Below are 19,920 nucleotides of genomic sequence, written 5' to 3'. Positions count from 1 at the left end.
CTTGTTCTCTGCTTTCCTCACTCCTTTTATTTTTTTTAATTAAAAAAATTTTTGGAGTATAGTTGATGTACAATGCTGTGTTAGTTTCGGGTATATAGCAAAGTGAATCAGTTATACATATACACATATTCATTCTTTTTACAGATTCTTTTCTCATATAGGTTATCACAGAATATTGAGTGGAGTTCCCTGTGCTATACAGTAGGTCCTTGCTGGTTATCTAACTATATGTAGTAGTGTGTGAATGTTCATCCCAAGCTCCTGATTTATCTCTCCATTTATCTCTCCTTTGGCTACCAAAATTTTGTTTTTGATATCTGTAAGTCTGTTTCTGTTTAGTAAATAAATTCATTTGTATCAACTTTTAAATTATATTCCACATATGAGTTATATATGATATTTTTCTTTTTCTGTCTGACTTCTTCACTTAGTATGGTCATTTTTAGGTCCATATATGTTGCTGCAATCAATGCTTTCCACATTCCTTTTTGATTCACTGCCAGACTAAATCAGATCCCTGTCTGTTCTCTCGCTTCATATCCCCACATTTCTTCTCCAAGTCAGAGAAAATTGCCTGTATACTGTCCTCTCTTCTGAGGCCAGAATTTCCTTGAGGTCAAGGGCAGTTGTGTTCCCCAGTGTTCATCCTCCTTTTGCTGTGACTAGAGTCTTAAACATATCAAAGCCTCAGTGCATTTTTATTAGATGAATGAATAATGGAAAGAATGAAGGTTAGGTTATCTAGACATGTATGGCACAAAGGCACCCATGCATGGATGCCCTAGGGAAGAACTCTTCTTATTAAAATCCATTTTAAATTTCTGTCTACTCTTTGAAAGAAGAACAGCACAATCTACCAAGCTGAAGGGAATGAAGTCCAAGAACGCATGCCATTGGAGAGATGTTTCCTTTAGATTGTCAGGGAAGGAAGAATCTGGTTTCAGGAGCCCAGACAGAGGAGGTATTCTTTTGGGTTCCAGTGAAAAATGCTTCTAGAACATTTGGCTTTGCTTATTTGTCACCCTGGCTCTCAGAATAATTTGGTGGCGAGTTCTCTGGTTCTGGGATGACCACTGGGTTTGTCACGTAGACATTTGGGATCAGCACGCCCACCTGGAAAACAGGCAAACAGGAAGTGTACCAGTGATGAAGCAAGAAGGACTGAGCATGCCTTTAGGTACCAAGGGAGCCCTCCTGCCCTGGGCAGGAAGGGGAGTAGGATCAGTCCTCTAGTCTCCACCCTCTTTGGGACCTCTTCCCATCCTCTGAGGAGCCTCTGGGACTCACGTTGTTGGTTTGGTAGCAGGTCAGCTGGCAGCCAAAGTGGGCAGACGCACTTGCAATGCACACCTCCAGGAGGCAGAAGATGAGCAGCAAACCAGAAACGGCCATTCCAGGGACCTGGAACCAGAATGGACCAGGCGGACCTGAGTGCAAGTCTGGGAGTCTGAGCTCTGACTCTGCAGAGGCTATCTCTATGGCTTTCATGAAGTCCCCTAACCTCATCTCAGCTTAGTGGGGAAAATACCTCACTGGGTTTTTGTGAAGGCCAAGTGTGTTTGTGAAAGAAATTTTATCTTAACACTTACTAGCAATGCTGCCCTAAAAGAGAGGATAGTCACTGTCTAGGGAAACCCCTTGACACCTTGCTTCAGATATCAGGGACCTGAGGGTATGGTCTGGAGTCAGACAGTGAAACAGTGGAACTGTTCTGTGTAGGATGTGAATAGAAATTTGGGAGTATGGACAAGCCACAGAGAGAAGCAGTATGGGTAGAGGAGAAAGATGGGACTGAGCAAGGTGGTGGGAACGTGGCAGCTGCAGAAAAAGGCATCTCATGAAAAGATGACACTTCACAAAACAGGAATATCTAATCTCCAGGAATCAGTAGTTTCCTAGGCTCTGATGTAAACCTCTCCCATCTCTCTGAACCTTTAGAGAAAGTCAGCTACTGAGGTCATTCTCCTGGCTTTGACAGTGCCATTTTGTAGAGGGAAGTAATAGGGGCTGTCTTAGGCTTGGGAAAAAAGAGTGAGTGAAAGGCCCCCAAATTTGAACTAGTTCAATAAAAACAGATTTCACCTAAGGACCTGGGGAAATCCCAGCCCCTTCCTTGCTATTCTCCAAGATTACCCAGGAGAATGGGGTCTCCCACTGTGCCTGAGGAGAGAGTTTGAGTAAAATCTATTTTCATCTTAAAAAACAGGGCTGAAAGACCCCAACTGCCATATGGATTCCAATCACACAAAATACTAAATATGAAAGGAAAAGTGCCCAGTACATGGTAGTAGGTACCAAATACATGTTATTGACTATAATTTTAAAATGACATAGGTGAGAGTCAGCTGCTCAGAGAATTCTCCCTTTTGAAGAGGCCCCTTCTTCCCTCCTTTCCTTTGCCTCCCTCTCAATTTAGCAAGCTTTTACTAAACATCTATTTGGTACAAAGGGCTCAGAGAAGCATCCCAAGAGGCACAGTTGAGTGTAGGAGACAGATACAGATGTGGATAATTACAATCCACATCCGACAGAGCAAGAGCTATAAAAGAGTCAGGGAAAAGATGCCTCAGGGGCACTGGGGAGAGTGAGAGATGGAATTCACCCTACATGAGTTAGAGAGGGTGCGAGTAGAAGAGGGTGGTCCAAGCAAATGGAAAGGTGGGATGATGAGGTCTTAGTCAAAGAATCACAAAGTTCCAGAAAGGAAGAGTGTTTTCAAATGATTCTGGTCCTTTCTAAAGTTGTTTTTAACACAATTCTTTTACAAAGAAAACCCTTCATGGAAAGGGGTCCTTCAAGCAGCTTAGATGGATTTCCCAGGTGGTTCAGTGGTAAAGAATCTGCCAATGCCTGCCAATGAAGGAGACGCAAGAGATGTGAGTTTGATCCCTGGGTTAGGAAGATTCCCCAGGTATAGGAAATGGCAATCCACTCCAGTATTCTTGCCTGGGAAATCTCATGGAGATAGAAGCCTGGTGGGCTACAGTTCATGGAGTCACAAAGAGCTGGACATGATTGAGCTACTGAGCACACACACACACAGAGTTTAAACATGCATCGTTTGATGGGCATTAATTCATGCTTGTTGAGCTCCTGGAGCACCCCATCCTTTGGGTCATCATTTACAAAGATCAGATGAAGTCCAGCTCTTCTTGTTCAGATGCCAGGCCTGAGGTCTGAGGGTGGGTGGGCAGCTGGGGTAGGAGGAGTTCTCTTTCTGAGATCTGACATGGGCAGAACCAAGATTAGAAGCCAAGTTTTCTGACTTAAAGTTTCTGCAGCCTCCACTCCAGGGTGTTGGCAGTGCTGCGTGGTTTAGTCTTTCCTGACCTTCTTTCCCTCCCACCCACCCCCACCTCCCTCAGCTCTTCAACCTGCACCTGCCTCCTCATTTCTTACAATGAGCACCCCATGCCTCCTATTTCCCAGCAGGAAAAGATGCAAGCCTTCTCCAGTGCCCAACTTTCTGGGTGGGGGGTTGCGGGGAGGATGGGGATGGGGGTGGGGTGGGGGGGGTGGGAGGAGCTGGATGTCAGAGGGAGCAAGGGATTGGAAGAGAAGTGAGCAGCAAGGCACACAGAGTTGGAGCCAGGTCTCTGGGCAGTAATAAATACCTGGCCAAGGAATTTAGACTTTAATCCTAAAGCAACTGGGAGCCATAAAGTGTTTCCAGAAGGGGAGAAACTCAAGGTACTTTTGATAAAAGACATGGACATGTTCGATAGGTTCTCTGGGGCAAGGCTTTTCTCACAAATCTTGGAGACAAAAGTCTTGGGAAGGACTTCTGATCAAAACAAATAACAATTAATGTTTTCTATTTACTGAGTATAGGTCACATCAGGCACATTTAGGTATTCATTTGACAAATGGTTATGAGCTGTCAATCCTGTTCCATACATGGGCCTGGGTATTTGAGACAGGACAGTGAATGAAACAGAAAAATGGCCCTGCCCTTATGAAGCTTATATTCTGGTGGGAGGAGACAGTTAGTAAGCAAGAAATATAACAGACAAGTAAATTGCAGAGTTCGTCAGATGATGGTTAAGGCTACTGGTGTCAGGGAGCGTTTAACAGGAGGATTCCTGCATGCTGTTTTCTATTTCTCATAAATCCTCTGTTCCTTATAAGTTCCTATTCTGGGAATGAGTAGAGCTGCATGTAGCTCTAAGGACTGATCTCATGAGAAATGGTATCTGCTTGGATTCCTTTCAGTAACTCCCTTTAGTGACTCTTCTCTGCATCAGCGACCTTGTATGTGTTAGACTATCCGTGTTGTGACTATTGATAAAATTTCATCCTGTGTAATAGCTGAGTAATCATCTACTAAAGATACATAAGCCTGCATTTCTGCTAATAAAATACCCTTGCTCCATCAGAGCTTGGGTCCCCGTGTCTTTCTTTCTTTCTTTCTCTCTCTCTCTCCCTCCAGCTCTCTTTCACTTTCTTATTGTCGACTCCGGACCACCAGGTTCCGGTCCATTAAAGGACTCCAACATACTGGGAACTCAAAATGGATTAAAGGCCTAAATGTAAGACTGGACACTATAAAGCTTTTAGAGGAAAGCATAGGAAAAACACTCTTTGATGTAAATGACAGCAAGATCTTTATTGACCCACCTCCTAAAGGAATGAAAATAAAAACAAAAATAAACAAATGGGGCCTAATTAAACTTAAAAAGTTTGCATAGCAAAGGAAACTGTAAATAAGCCAAAAGGACAACCTTCAGAATGGGAGAAAATATTTGCAAGTGAAGCAATGGACAAAGGATTAATCTCCAAAATATACAAAGAGCTCATGCAACTCAATAAAAAAAAAAAAATGAACAACCCAATGAAAAAATGGGCAGAACACCTAAATAGACATTTCTCCAAAGAAGACACACAGATGGTCAAGAGGCACTTGAAAAGATGTTCAACATCATTAATTATTAGAGAAATGCAAATCAAAACTGCCACCAGGTATCACCTCCCACCATTCAGAATGACCATCACCAAAAAATCTACAAATAAATGCTAGAGAAAAGGGAATCCTTTCGCACTGTTGGTAGGAATATAAATAGGTATGGAGGGTCCTTAAACAAGTAAACATAGAACAACCATATGACCCAGCAATCCCACTATTGGGCATATACCCTGGGAAAACCATATTTCAAAAACACACGTCAGGCCCTTTCCAACAATTTCTAAACCCAGCTAGGGCGGAACCCAGGGGAACACTGGTCAGGAGGGATACTCACCCGGCCCCAGGTGGGATAGTAAGAATTATAGTCAGAGTAGGCGTAGGGAGCCGTGATAATTAAATCTACGATGAAGAGTGTAAGTCCAACCATGGAGAAGATTGCACTGACGATGTTGAAGCCCACGCTGCTATTCAGCTGAAAAAGACACAAAAGGTCAGAGTGGGAGAGGAAAACAATTGTAACTGAGATGAGCAGCAGCTCAACAAGTATTTCTTAACAGGATTTCCCAGAATCAGTTCTGCAGCAAACAAGGCAGTGTTTTGTGCAGAAAGGAGTGTGGCTGGGGTTTCCCTGGTGGCTCAGTGGTAAAAGAATTCACCTGCCAATGCAGGAGATATGGGTTCCATCCCGGGTCTGGGAAGATCCCACATGCCGCAGAGCAACGAAGCCCATGCACCACAGCTGCTGAAGCCTGTGAGCCTAGAGCCCCCGGCTCTGCAACAAGAGAAGCCGGTGCAGTGAGAAGCCCTCACGCTGCAACTGGAGCGTAGCCCTCACTCACTGCAACTAGGGAAAAAGCCCTTGTGAGATAACAAAGACCCGGGGAAACCGAAAGTAAATAAATATTTAAAATTTTTTTAATTTAATTTTTTAAACAGAAAGTTTGGGGGCTAAATTAACTTTGAAACAAAGTTAAGTTAAACAAAGTTAAACAGGTCTTTGCTGCAGGACTTATAAGAGCCTTTAACAAGGATTATGGATCTTCAGTGGGGGTTGTGTGGGCTAATAAATAGAAATCTCTCCAAGTTTACCTACCCATCTTCACAGAGTATGTCATCGGACAAGTGTCCCCAAGAATAAGCTTTGGGCAACACTCCATCCTTTTCTCCCATAGGAGATGGGCAGGAGGATCAACCTCTGATGTCTTGGAATGTGACAGGCTCCGGTGGCCCATGATTCTGGACCACATGCAGAAAGTTGTTTAGTCGCCTCAGTCATGTCTGACTCTTTGTGACTCCATGGATTGTAGCCCACCAGGCTCCTCTGTCCATGGGAATTCCCAGGCAAGAATACTGGAGTGAGTTGCCATTTCCTTCTCCAGGGGATCTTTCTGACCCAGGAATCGAACCCATGTCTTCTGCTTTGATAGGCAAATTCTTTCCTGCTGAGCCACTTAGGGAAGCCCAGGTGTAAATAGACTTGCCCATAATTTTGAGCTTTCCTTTGGAGATTTTCAAATAGATTTCCTCTGGTGTAGGGACCTGGCTATCTTGAAGCCTCTTAGGCTAGATAACCTGCTTGTGAGAGGAACCAGGGTACTTTCTGGGCATACTGCTAGGGGACCATGAAGCCTTGTCCATGCTGATTTACAGAGCTCCTTTGGCTGGATTCCTAAGAGGGGCAGGTGCCTGAGTCTCCTTGGCTGTCCTGAAGAAATGGGGGCCTGATCTGTGTGCTGCTCAGCTGTTGGGGAGCCCTGGGCCCCTGGGAACTTTGTGCCTCCTCCTAGAAGAGCATCCTTGGGAAGCTATTCTTTCTCTCCACTCTCTGATGCCCTAACTAATGTGGCTATGTTGCCCTTCCCTCCCCTAAGTCCTCTAGACCTTTTCCTTTTTGGAACTCTGGCCAGGTTCATGTGGCCCTGTGATTATCTGTGAGCAAGTGTCAGAAGAATTGATGCTTTTGAACTGTGGGGCTGAAGAAGACTCTTGAGAGTCCCTTGGACAGCAAGGAGATCAAACGTGTCAATCCTAAAGAAAATCAACACTTAATATTCATTGGAAAGACTGATACTGAAGCTGAAACTCCAATACTTTGGTCAAAGAGCTGACTCATTGGAAAAGACCCTGATGCTGGGAAAGATTGAGGGCAGGAAGAGAAGGGGGCAACAGAGGATGAGATGGCTGGATGGCATCATCAACTCAACAGACATGAGTCTGAGCAAACTCAGGGAGATGGTGAAGGACAGGGAAGCCTGGCGTGCTGCAGACCATGGGGGTCACAAAGAGCCAGACATGATTGAATGGCTGAACAACAATGTGTCAGAGTCCCATGTCTGGTTGTGAGCAGGTGCGTGGATGAGGGAGGGATTAATCTTTTCCCCCTGGTGTGTCTTTCCTACAGGTCCCCAGCTGGGAGAGACAGTCGCAGGATGTGACTTACCAGACAAGAAGATTGTGACTGCTTTTCTGCCAACACCGAGAGGGATCCTGAAATGATAAACTGGCACGGAGGAGAGCTGGTTTAGAAAGAGGTCAGGGGTTAGGGCCCCGTCTTCAGGCTCCCATGATCCTGTTTACACACATATTCTCTCACATACACTATGTTCCTCTGCTGAGGCCCCAGCTCAACATGAGGGGAAAGAATGAATGAATGGATGATTGAGGGCCTGTCTTGCACCACATCACAGAGCAGTGAAGTGGGATCCAGCAGACTGGTTGTAAATTCTGGCTTGAATCTCATGTGATCTTGGGTAAATTATTCATTTCTGAAATATTTATTGCCTCGTTTGAAAAAGAGGAAAATGACATGTCTTCTTAAGTGTCACTGTCACTAGAAAGTTTATGCCCCTTATCTGGCATTTGTGTATCTTGCACATAGTAGATCTATACAGAGTAAATGTTGTTTATTTCTTTTTCTTTTACTTTTCCACATGCATATCTTGTTGGTTTCCCACCCACATCTCAGAATTCAGCTGGGCACAGGCGCTCAGGATGGGGAGAAGGAAAGGCTATAATGCTTTGAGATGTTTTAACCCAACCTTAGTCCTTACCTGTCTGCACACCTAGGTGAGTACCTTTTAGTGACTCAGAAAAGTGTCACATGTCTACAAAACTGAACAGCCAATATGAAAATTGCAAGGTAGATTGAGTGCATTTATCCCAGCACTGGTATTCTGTAGGCACAGCAGCTGCTGAGATTACCTACCATCATTTGCCCAATATGGCAGCAACAGTGGTCTGAAAGGGCATCAGCCACTGTTTAGGAAAGGCTTTGCTGAGCACTACATGAAGTGTTTCTTATAACTTTACCTTATTTAACTGCATCATGTCCCATCGGGCACTATTAATATTCCCATTTGATAGATGGTAGACTGAGGTTTAGAGATTTATTTATTTACATCCTGCTCTTTATTTTTTGCCACACTGTGCAGCATGCAGGATCTTAGTTCCTCGACCGTGGATTGAACCCGCTGCACCCCTGAAGTGGAAGCAAGGATTCTTAACCACTGGACTGCCAGGGAAGTCCTGTGGCTTAGAGATTTAAAATAATGCATCCAAGACCACCCAGAAAGTAGCAGAGTTGAGAGTCAGATTCAAGGAGTTGACTCCAGATCCCATGGTATTAACCCCCACTCTCTACCTGCTCCCAGTCAGGGAGGATGCATGTGCCTAGGAGTGTAAATGGTGATTTACAATGAAGACTGACTCGAGTGGTTTATGCTTTCTAAGGGGAATTTCATATTTCCTAGAAGTGTAAAAACAAATTTCAGTTGTACAGCCTTCTGTTTATAGAGAACTGATGAAGAAGATAGGGAACAAAAGGCTCAATTTCTGATTTTCCTGCTGGCCCTTTTGAGATGCCAAGGGAGATGGGCCTTTGTTTTAGAAGAGGGCATTAGTGAGCTTTAAGAAATAGAAAGACAGTCCTGGAGTCAAGAAGGCAGCTAAGAACAAAACTGCAGAAAGACGGAGAAGGGCTGAAGGTCACTGAGCATCCTGGCGGAAGAGGAGATAGCCAGTGAGGCATTTGAAATGTCAGGGCGGCCACTGGGCACTTAATACTCAGTGGAGGCTAACACTCAATAGCAGGGTGATCTTTGTCTGGCTTGTTAGCCCTTTCTGCTGCCCCGAACTCCATTAAAGTTAGTGATACAGAACATGTGCCCTGTGAGTGCTTGGGGGCAGGAAGAGGGGTTGGTTCCAAGTTAGGTCTGTGTAGAGCAGAGAGAAGACCAGAATCTCAGGAGAGGAGAGAAGGGAGCTAGAGAAAGAGAGAGGGAGCAGTGACCCAAAGAAAGACATTCCCTAGAGCATAAACCCTGCCATTTTGCAGATATTGTGTGGGAATGAGGGTGGGGGGCTAACTCTAGGCTGTTTCATTTTATTTATTTATTTATTGTGAAATTTATTACAGTAGTCCTTAAATTTTTGAAGCCTGTTCCCTTTAATTTCATTTATTTATTCATTTTATATTTGACTGTACTGGGTCTTCATTGCTGTGCTAGCCTTTCTCTAGTTGCAAAGAGTGGGGATTACTCTCTAGTTGGGGTGCACAGGCTTCTCATTGCAGTAGCTTCTCTTGTTGCAGAGCATGGGCTCTAGGGCTCGTGAGCTTTAGTCGTTGTGGTTCCCCGGCTCTAGAGCACAGGCTCAATAACTGCATGGGCTCAGCAGCTCTGAGGCTTGTAGGATCTTCCTGGCTTATTTCCTGCATTGACAGGCAGATTTTTTATCCCTGAGTCACCAGGGAAGCCCCAGGCTATTTTACTTAAATCTCACGGGATAAGGTGAATTTGGCTGACATCCAGGTTACTCTGGAATTTTGTTGTTTGTTAGAAAAGTTGCATTTGAGTCATAGACAGGTGTGTGGGTTGAGGGACAGACTGTATAACAGCAGGGAGTAAAAGGAGACTGGTGGGTGGAGGGGGAAGGAGTGTGTATGTACACACGTGTGTGCGTGACTGCGTGCGTGCGTGCGTGCGTGCGTGTGTGTGTGTGTGTGTGTGTGTGTGTGTAGGAGGAGGACACTAGGGAGAATGCAAAACAATCTTAAAGACAATGCCTTGGAGAAGAGAAAGGACTTGTACTCCTTAACCTTCTCAGTTCAGTTCAGTCGCTCATTTGTGTCCGACTCTTTGCGACCCCATGGACTGCAGCATGCCAGGCTTCCCTGTCCATCATCAACTCCCGGAGTTTACCCAAACTCATGTCCATTGAGTCAGTGATGCCATCCAACCATCTCATCCTCTGTCATCCCCTTCTCCTCCTGCCTTCAATCTTTCCCAGCATCAGGGTCTTTTCAAATGAGTTAGTTTTTCGCATCAGGTAGCCAAAGGATTGGAGTTTCAGCTTCAGCATCCAATGAGTATTCAGGACTGATTTCCTTTAGGATGGACTGGTTGGATTTCCTTGCAGTCCAAGGGACTTTCAAGAGTCTTCTCCAACACCACAGTTCAAAAGCATCAATTTGTCAGCACTCAGCTTTCTTTATAGTCCAACTTACATCCATACATGATGACTGGAAAAACCAAAGCTTTGACTAGATGGACCTTTGTTGGCAAAGTAATGTCTCTGCTTTTTAATATGCTGTCTAGGTTGGTCATAACTTTTCTTCCAAGGAGCAAGCGTCTTTTAATTTCATGGCCACAGTCACCATCTGCAGTGATTTTGGAGCCCAAGAAAATAAAGTCTGTCACTGTTTCCACTCTTTTCCCATCTATTTGCCATAAGTGATGGGACCAGATGCCATGATCTTTGTTTTTTGAATGTTGAGTTTTAAGCCAGGTTCTTCACTCTCCTCTTTCATTTTCATCAAGAGGTTCTTTAGTTCTTCTTCGCTTTCTGCCATCAGGGTGGTGTCATCTGTATACCTGAGGTTATTGATATTTCTTCTGGCAATCATGATTCCAGCTTGTGCCTCATCCAGCCCAGTGTTCCTCATGATGTACTCTGCATATAAGTTAAATAACCTTCTAGGGAGTCACAAATCATTCTGAGAATCTGATGAAAGCTATGGACTTTGACAGAAAACACCCCCTAAGTATTGTACTAGAATGGGGACTCAGAAGCCCTTCCGTGGACTCTAAGCTGAGTCCACATTTTTTTAGTGGCTTATTGACCCTTGAGCATGGGTGGAAATGCTTTTCTCCTGGAGTTCAGGCTGTGGGTCAACATCGAACACTTGAGGGCTGTTCCCAATGTATTTTTTTAAACATGGGTGCTTTTGTGGGAATTAGAAAACAGTAGTTCCTCTGGGTTGATAAACTAGAAAAATGTTCCCTGTCCTCTGGGGTGGGTGGATTAGGAAAGTGGCCTTTCTGAGTGAATGCTGTCTTGCATTGTCTTATAACCCTTGGTGTTATGAATGAATTATGACCCCTCAGAATATATCTTCTGAAGCCCTAACCTATAGTACCTCTGAATATGACTCTCTTTGGAGACAGCGGCTTTAAATAGATGATTAAGGGGGACTTTCATGGTGGTCCAGTGGTTAGGAATCTGCCTTGCAACGCAAGGGATGTGGTTTCGATATGTGGTCAGGGAACTAAGATCCCACCTGCCACAGGGCAACTAAGCCCATGCACACAACTACTGAGCCTGGGTACTGCAACTAAGTTGCAGCACAGTCAAATAAACAAATAAATAATTTAAAAAATCAACCAAACAACAACCATAAAATTTGACTTAAAAAAGAGCCGACTAAAGTTAAAGGGGATCATCAGGGTTGGACTTGGACCTAGACCAATATGACTTAGGTTCTTATGAAACAAGGAGATTAGTGAGAGTGTTAATGGCCTTGGTAGGGAGGCCAGAGGTCCCCAAGAAGCAGGAGGAAATAAAATTACAAGTGGCAGACATTTCTTTTCTTTTCACTTCTAATCCTGTGTTGTCATGGTGACACTTGCTTCTGTCTGAACTTAACTTTCTCTCAAACCTGGAGCTAACCAATGTGTTTTTCTCATGGAAATCTCTTCCTCAAGCTATGTTAATGAACTATGTATTTGCTTGGAAATCTGCCTTTCTTCAAGATTCATGTCAATTGTTTTATGGCCGGGGATGACTCACCTTGTGCTATCTCAGTATACATGTTGTGGGTGAGGGGCTTGGTGCAACTCTCTCAGTTTTGAGGTATTCCCTTTCTCTAATTAGTAGCTTGCTAATAGGTATATAATTCCTTGCTAAAAACTAACAAGGGGGCGCTCTTTCTGTCTCATTCTGATGTCTATATCAGAAGCTTTCTCTATCTCTTTTATACTTTAGTAAAACTTTGTTACACAAAAAGCTCTGAGCAATCAAGCCTTGTCACTCGCCCCAGATCAAATTCCTCTTCTTCGGAGGCCAAAAATCCCAGCATTGTTCACAGCTCAGCTTGTAGCAGCAACCTTTCATTAGAGTATACACACACACAGACACACACATTTTCATTAGGGTATACACACACACACACACGTTTTCATTAGGGTATACACACACACACACACACACGTTTTCATTAGGGTATACACACACACATGTTTTCATTAGGGTATACACACACACACATTTTCATTAGGGTATACACACACACACATACACATTTTCATTAGAGTATACACACACACACACACGTTTTCATTAGGGTATACACACACACATGTTTTCATTAGGGTATACACACACACACATTTTCATTAGGGTATACACACACACACATACACATTTTCATTAGAGTATACACACACACACACACACGTTTTCATTAGGGTATACACACACACACATTTTCATTAGGGTATACACACACACACACACACATGTTTTCATTAGGGTATACACACACACACATTTTCATTAGGGTATACACACACACACACACACACACATTTTCATTAGGGTATACACACACACACATTTTCATTAGGGTATACACACACACATTTTCATTAAGGTATACACACATGCACACATACATCTTCATTAGGGTATACACACGCACCCCCACACACACAACCATGCAAAGACTCAGGGGAAGAGACAGTTGTTTGCTAGCCAAGGTGAGAGGCCTAAGAAGAAACCAAACCTGCTGGCACTTTGATCTCAGATCTCTGCCCTCTAAAACTGTGAGATACAACATTTCTGTGGTGTAGGTCACCCAGTCAGTGGTACTCGTCAGGGCAGCCCAAGCAAAGTAGTTTGCTTGGTGAACAAGACCTGAGCTGGGTTTCCATCCAGTCTGCCCCTTTGGCTGGGAAACTGCAGGGCACAAGTTGACAAGGTGGCCCAGAGTGTGCTGGCACTTTCTGAGAACTTGGTTGCGAGGTGACTCGTATTACTCACCCAGATGCCTCCCCAGAAGGGAAAGCCTCCGTAGAATGAGACAGCAGTGTAGTTCTCTATGACAGTCGCCATGACGGAACCGAGGCCAAGGTGAATCAGGCCAATCAGGATCTGGATGGCCTGTCAGGAGAGCCACAAATGGAAGTCTTTGTTTCTGAGTCTGGATTCTGCCCCCTTTTTATTTTAATAAATGGTTTGTTTCCCTGGTCCAAAACATAATATGGAAAAATATAAAATTGAAATAAAAACTGCCCACCATTCCCCCTCACTCAGAGAAAACAACGGTTTACATTTTGTTGGATAAAGTTCCATCATTCTTTTCAGATATATACATGGATAATTCACAGTGTCTCTATAGACTGAACATTTCATCACAAACATGTCCCTGTGAAATTAAATATCCTTCAAACTTACATTTTTTTGAGGGCTGCCCAGATTCTGTCGTGTGGATATTCCATGGAATCATCGGAGCAGAGAGGTTGTATGGGTTAGACTGTTTATTTTTTTCATATTATAAATAACACTGTGATGAACATGTTTGTAGATAAACATTCGTGCTCATCACTTATGTCTTCAGGATATTGTTATGGATTGAATTGTGTCTGCCTCTGCCCCATCAAATTCGTGTGCTGACATTCTGATCCCCAGCACCTCAGATTATAGCTTTGTTTGGAAATACTGCCACTGCAGATAAAACTATGTAAGGTGTGCTGGAGTAGGCTGAACCCCTAATCCTATATGTGCCTGTGTGCTTAGTCGTGTCTGACTCTTTACGACCCCATAGACTGTAGCCCACCAGGCTCCTCTGTCCATGGTATTTTCCAGGCAAGAATACTGGATAGGTTTACATTTACTTCTCCAGGGGATCTTCCTGATCCATGGCTCAAAATTGCATCTCCTGCATTTTCTGCATTGGCAGGCAGATTCTTTACCACAGCATCACCTAGGAAACCCTTAATCTTATATGACTGCTGTCCTTTTTAAATTTTTTGGCCACGCCACGTGACGTGCAGGATCTTAGTTCCTTGGCTATCAAACCCATACCCCTTGCAGTGGAAGTGCTGAGTACTAACCGCTGGACCACCAGGGAAGTCCCTGACTGCTGCCCTTTGAAAGAGAACGCCACATGGAGAGACATTCATGAACACAGGAAAACGCCATGGCTGTCAGGATTGAAGTTATGCTGCCGCAAACCAAGGAACTATTACTAGGAGAGAGGCCTGGAACAGACCCTTCCCTAGTGGTTCCTCCTCTGAAGGACTTATCCTTCAGAGAAAGCATGGCCCTGTGGACAGTTTGATTGTGTTTGGCCTCCAGAACTGTGAGAATAAAATTCTGTTGCTTGAAGCCACCAGGTTTATGGCACTTTGTGATGGCAGCCCTTGGAAACTCATGCAGGTATGTTCTCACACAAATACTGTACATACTAATGGTATATAGATGACAAACATGGCAGCAGATATGAATATATTATTTCCTTAAATTTTCACAATAACAAATTATATGCAATGTCTGTCTCTGTTTTTTTTCCCATTAATGTCACATCTTGGGGTTATGTTCACATTGTTGCACAAAAAGCTTACTTGTTCTTTTTAAAGCTTCACTACATTTCATTCTTTGGAGGTACAATACATGGCTTTAACCAGGATTATGTTGATGGGTATTTTGGTTGTTTCCATTCTTTTGTGATTACCAGTTGTGCAGCCATGGGTAAGCTGATACATGTCACATTTCTTGCATGTGCAGGTATATCTGGAGGACGGTCTCAGAAATGGAATGATTGGGTATTTTGTAAATGTGGCAGATACAAATTGGCCTACAGATGATATTTAATGACATCCCATGGACAGTGAATGGGGGTAGGGCTAGGATTTGAGCTCCAGACAGTCTGGATCAGAATCCAGACACTGCAGTGAAATGGGCCTCTCCTTGGATTACCCAGGACAACCTCTTAGGGAGAAAGTTGTTGGGCTGTCTTCGTTTGTTAGTTCTCTACTGTGCTTTTTTTTCTTCTTGGGCAGATATTCCATTCAAGCTCTTTTAGATTTCACCTCATGGTCTGCTGAACCCACTTTCTTCCAGAAGCCACATGGATCAACACAGGGGTCAGCTTACTGCTTTTTTCCCCCATTGCTTTTCTTTCTCTTTCCTAAAAGGCCTGAGTCAAAAAATACAAGGTCCTGAACAGAGGCCCTAGTGATGCTGCCCAGCTGAGATTTCTCATAGATCTGAGTTTGGTGAGGCCAGGTCAGCTCCAACCCCACCTACTGGATTTGGAGTGTCTGTGTTTCCAGAACTTCCCCCTCCTCCAGCTTCAGCCATGCGACACCCCCCACCCGCCCCTGCAGAGTGAAGTTTCACTTACCCCTAAGGTTTTGCCTTCTTTCAGGGTTCTCTCTGTGGGTTGCTGACTCACAGATGACCACGAACCAGGTGGGTTCCCTTGAATTACATGGACTTGGGACTGGCAGTTTGCATATAGGGGCACCTGAGACATGCCCCCAGGGAACACCGTATACCCATTTGGGGGTGTCACCACAAACACAGAGTTGGCCGTGGGACCTGCTGAAGTCGTTGGATTCATGCTGCTGAAAAACAAGTGCAATAAAATAAATAACAAGGACCTACTGTATAGCACAGGGAACTATACTCAATGCCTTGTAATAGCCTATAATGAAAAAGAATCTGGAAAAGAATATATATATATGAAAAAGAATATATATATATATGAAAAAGAATATATATATGAAAAAGAATACACACACACACACACACACACACACACATACACACACACAGAGGTTACTTGTGAATTCTGGTCTGGTTTAAAATTTTCTCTTTTTTTCTACTCTTTTTTGGAGCAGACCTCCAAAAGCTGGTACAATAAACCCTGCCACATGCTCTACCCCACACCCAGGTTCATTCAAATCTCATTTGGCAGCACACCTTATCACCGCCCCTCAGTTATCCATAGAAACTATTAGATCAAGGGTACTCACTTCGCTCTGCCAGCGGCAAAGTCTCTCTCACTTCTGTCTGTCTATTCCCAGTTATTTGCTGTAGGTGGCTTCTTTTTCCATAGGGGGTGGACACACTGGGTTGGGTTTGGGGATGTGTTTAAAAAGATCCAAAGTCCACTCTGCTTTCCTCCCAGATACAGACTGGGTTAACCAGTTATGCAGAGCTCAGCTCCCACACCCATATTTACTTCCTGATTTGGTCAAAAAGCCACCTAATTGCAATTCAGCTGGGAAAGTATTTACTGGAGAAGGAAGAGTTGTGCGTGGTGCCCTGGGAGACACAGGAAAGAGATGGGTGTACAGTGGTCATGTCTCCGCTGTAACGCAAGACAGAGCAATGTAAACCCAGCACAGAAACAAGAGACTCTGGCCAGAGAATGAAGGAGAAACTGATTCACTAGATTTGAAGAGATTAGGAAAGACGTCAACAACAAGTGGAATTTGAAATCAATAAACTGCATGAGAAAAAGGGAGCCAGAGCCTGTAAAATAAGAATTGCAATGAACTTAAGTCATAAACTCTACATCAGAGTCTGTAGAAAAGCAGAAAACGCCCGAGTGCGCAGGCATATTGGTGCATCCGTGATGAATGTCATGTGAATTACACAGGCAAAGTGTACAAAAACTGCTCTACTTTGAGGATTGTGATGGAATAGTCCATGACACACTCACCTTTGTACTCCTACTGACATGTAATAGGCACTAAGAAAATGCTTGCTGAGTGAACAGATGAAACTGATAAGATGGCTGGAATTTGGTAAAATGGTCAATGTAAGAACATTATCACAGGCAGAGAAAATGGAGGAGGGCAAAAGCATGAAGAGAGAAGTGTAGGACATATTTTGGGTATGGCAAGGTTTATATATTTAAAGTTATGATTTTTCCAGTAATCACTTATGGATGTGAGAATTGGACCATAAAAAAGCCTGAGCACCAAAGAATAGGTGTTTTTGAATCGTGGTGCTGGAGAAGACTCTTGAGAGTCCCTTGGACTACACGGAGATCAAACCAGTAAATCCTAAAGGAAATCAACCCTAAATATTCAATGGAAGGGCTGATGTTCTGTGCTGTGCTTAGTCACTCAGTCATGTCCAACTCTTTGTGACCCCATGGACTGTAGCCCCCCAGTCTCCTCCATGGGGATTCCAGGCAGGAATACTGAAGTGGGATGCCATGCCCTCCTCCAGGGGGTATTCCCAACCCAGGGATCAAACCCAGGTCTCTGGCTTTGCAGGCAGATTTGTTACCAGTTGAGCTACCTGAGAAGCCCCTAAGAAGGACTGATGCTGAAGTTGAAGCTCCAATACTTTGGCCACCTCATGCGAAGAGCTGACTCATTGGAAAAGACCCTGATGCTGGGAGGGATTGGGGGCAGGAGGAGAAGGGGACGACAGAGGATGAGATGGTTAGATAGCATCACTGACTCAATGGACATGAACTTTAGCAAACTCTGGGAGAGAGTGAAGGACAGGGAAGTCTGGCCTGCTACAGTCCATGCGACTGGAAGACTTGGACATGACTCAGTGACTGAACAAGAACAAAAACAGAAGCTAAGGCAATCAACTAAACCATGCAGAAGGAATCAATGTGCAAACAAAGCCTGCATCTGGAGGAAGAATATTACTCAGTCAATCTGGTAAAAAAAAGACAAAGAGGCCAACTTCCTGACATCATTCCTTTTGATGTACATTGCATAATGATTGGCTAGTCATGAGGAAGTTTTTCCAAAGCCTCAGAATTTCTCTTGGGTTTTGTTTCTTTGAAATTGTTTTAAAAAATATGATATATTAACAGCAAGCATTTTTTGAAAAATTGAAGTGTCACCAATTTTTTTCCTGTTTAAATGGCAAACACACTCACTAATTTCAACAATTTCCTGTCATTACACAAGATTTCCTCATAAGATGTAAAAATTAAAACCACATATATCTACATAAAATGAAACACTACTCTATGAAATCGTTTCAGGAAGATTGGTTAGTGTAACTCTTTTAATACTTCTTACTTGTTACTCAAAAGACTACTTAACCTGTTCAAATGATTTATTATAGTCCTCAAAATGTTGAATATATGGTATTACATAACCCAACAATTCTACTTCTAGATATATATGTACTTTCCCAGGTAGTAAAGAACCCACCTGCCAATGCAGGAGATGTAAGAGACGTGGGTTCAATCCCTGGGTCAGGAAGATCCCCTGGAGAAGGGCATGGCAACCCACTCCAGTAATCTGGCCTAGAGAATTCCATGGACAGAGGAGCCTGGCGGACCACAGTCCATGGGGTTGAGCAGAGCTGGACATGACTGAAGAGACTTAGTGTGTGTATATACATATAATGAAAATATAAGTCCACATGCAAACATATACAGAAATGTTAAAACAGTCAAAAAGTGGCAACCACTGAAATGTCCTTCATTTGATAAATGGAAAAACAAAAATGGTATACACATCCATGGATATCACTCAACAACAAGAAAAAATAAATAATGAAGAACTTAATACCTGTTACAACACAGATGGACTAAGCTAAGTGAGAGAAGCCACACACAAGTCCACATATTCTGAGATTTCATGTCTATGGTATGTCCAAAATAGGAGAATCCATAGAGATAGAAAGTGGATTCGTGGTTTTCTATGGCTCAGAGCAGGTGGAGTAGTAGGTGACTGCTATGGATATAAAGATTGTTTGGGGGTAAAAAAAAGGTTCTAAAATTAGTAGAAAAGGCTACAGAACTCTGAGCAGTCTAAAAGCCATTGCCTCATACACTTAACTTCTTTAATTTAAAACTTTTTAATTTTATGTTGGAGTATAGGTGATTGACAATGTGTGTTAGTTTCAGGCATACAGCCAAGCGGTTCAGTTATGCATATAGATTTATCTATTCTTTGTTAAATTCTTTTCCCATTTAGGTTATTATGCCTTGTATACTTTGCGCTATGCTGTGCTTAGACACCCAGTCGTGTCTGATTCTTTGCAACCCCATGGACTGTGGCCTGCCAGGCACCTCTGTCAGTGGGGATTCTCCAGGCAAGAATATTGGAGTGGGTTGCCATGCCTTCCTCAATCTTCCCAACCCAGGGATCAAATCCAGGTCTCCTGCATTGCAGGCAGATTCTTAATTGTCTGAGCTACCAGGGAAGCCCCTTGTATACTTTAAATGACTCAATTATATGGTATGTGAATTATATCTTAAAACAAAGCACTTAATTAGATGGGAGATTACCAAGACAAGAATAACTCTAACCAACTATACCCTGAAGCTCATGAATGCTGAAGGGAAAAAGAAATGATGAGAATAACAGCCACCTCAGAAATTAGAAACAAGAGCCTGTACAAGTGAAGCCAGAGAATAGAGGGACCAAAACATAGCCAGAATGAAATCACAGAACAAGAGAAAGATCAGACAGAAATACTTCAAAATATATTTTGATCTTCAGCATCTCTGTCAGTGCTAAACACTTCTGGGAGTTGAGAACTCATTGCTACTCTTGTTCTCTAGTTAGGGGAAGGTAATGAATGGGTTATCTTCTCTTAGTGACCTAGAGAAAACTGAGTATCCCCCCAAAATGCAGTCTCTACATTGATCCCACTCATTCTGGGCTTGCTGATAGCTTATGCAAACTTTTCTGCATTACTGTAACTAGGGATCCTGGAAGAAAACAGGTCAGTCTTAAAGTGCT

At 43.3% G+C, this 19,920-nt stretch overlaps 1 protein-coding gene across 2 annotated transcripts; it reads right to left on the bottom strand.

Moving 5' to 3' along the window:
* Window positions 1-679: 679 nt before the first annotated feature.
* MS4A8 (membrane spanning 4-domains A8) lies at window positions 680-16,408 on the bottom strand. Of its 2 annotated transcripts, none has more exons than XM_020871008.2 (7): window positions 16,219-16,408; window positions 15,585-15,807; window positions 13,220-13,339; window positions 7,344-7,403; window positions 5,238-5,375; window positions 1,288-1,401; window positions 680-1,113 (listed from the first exon to the last, which is right to left on the bottom strand). In XM_020871008.2, the coding sequence occupies exons 2-7, from the start codon at window positions 15,801-15,803 to the stop codon at window positions 1,012-1,014; spliced, it is 753 nt and encodes a 250-aa protein (XP_020726667.2). In that variant the 5' UTR covers window positions 15,804-15,807; window positions 16,219-16,408; the 3' UTR covers window positions 680-1,011. The 2 variants fall into 2 exon arrangements, with proteins under 2 accessions (XP_020726667.2, XP_020726668.2); XM_020871009.2 differs by having other exon boundaries at window positions 15,585-15,804.
* Window positions 16,409-19,920: the final 3,512 nt, after the last annotated feature.

This window comes from Odocoileus virginianus, chromosome 28 (assembly GCF_023699985.2).
Source record: "Odocoileus virginianus isolate 20LAN1187 ecotype Illinois chromosome 28, Ovbor_1.2, whole genome shotgun sequence".
Classification (NCBI taxonomy): Eukaryota; Metazoa; Chordata; class Mammalia; order Artiodactyla; family Cervidae; genus Odocoileus; species Odocoileus virginianus.
The sequence above is the reverse complement of the archived record's forward strand: the minus strand, read 5'-3'. Positions and strand labels throughout refer to the sequence as shown.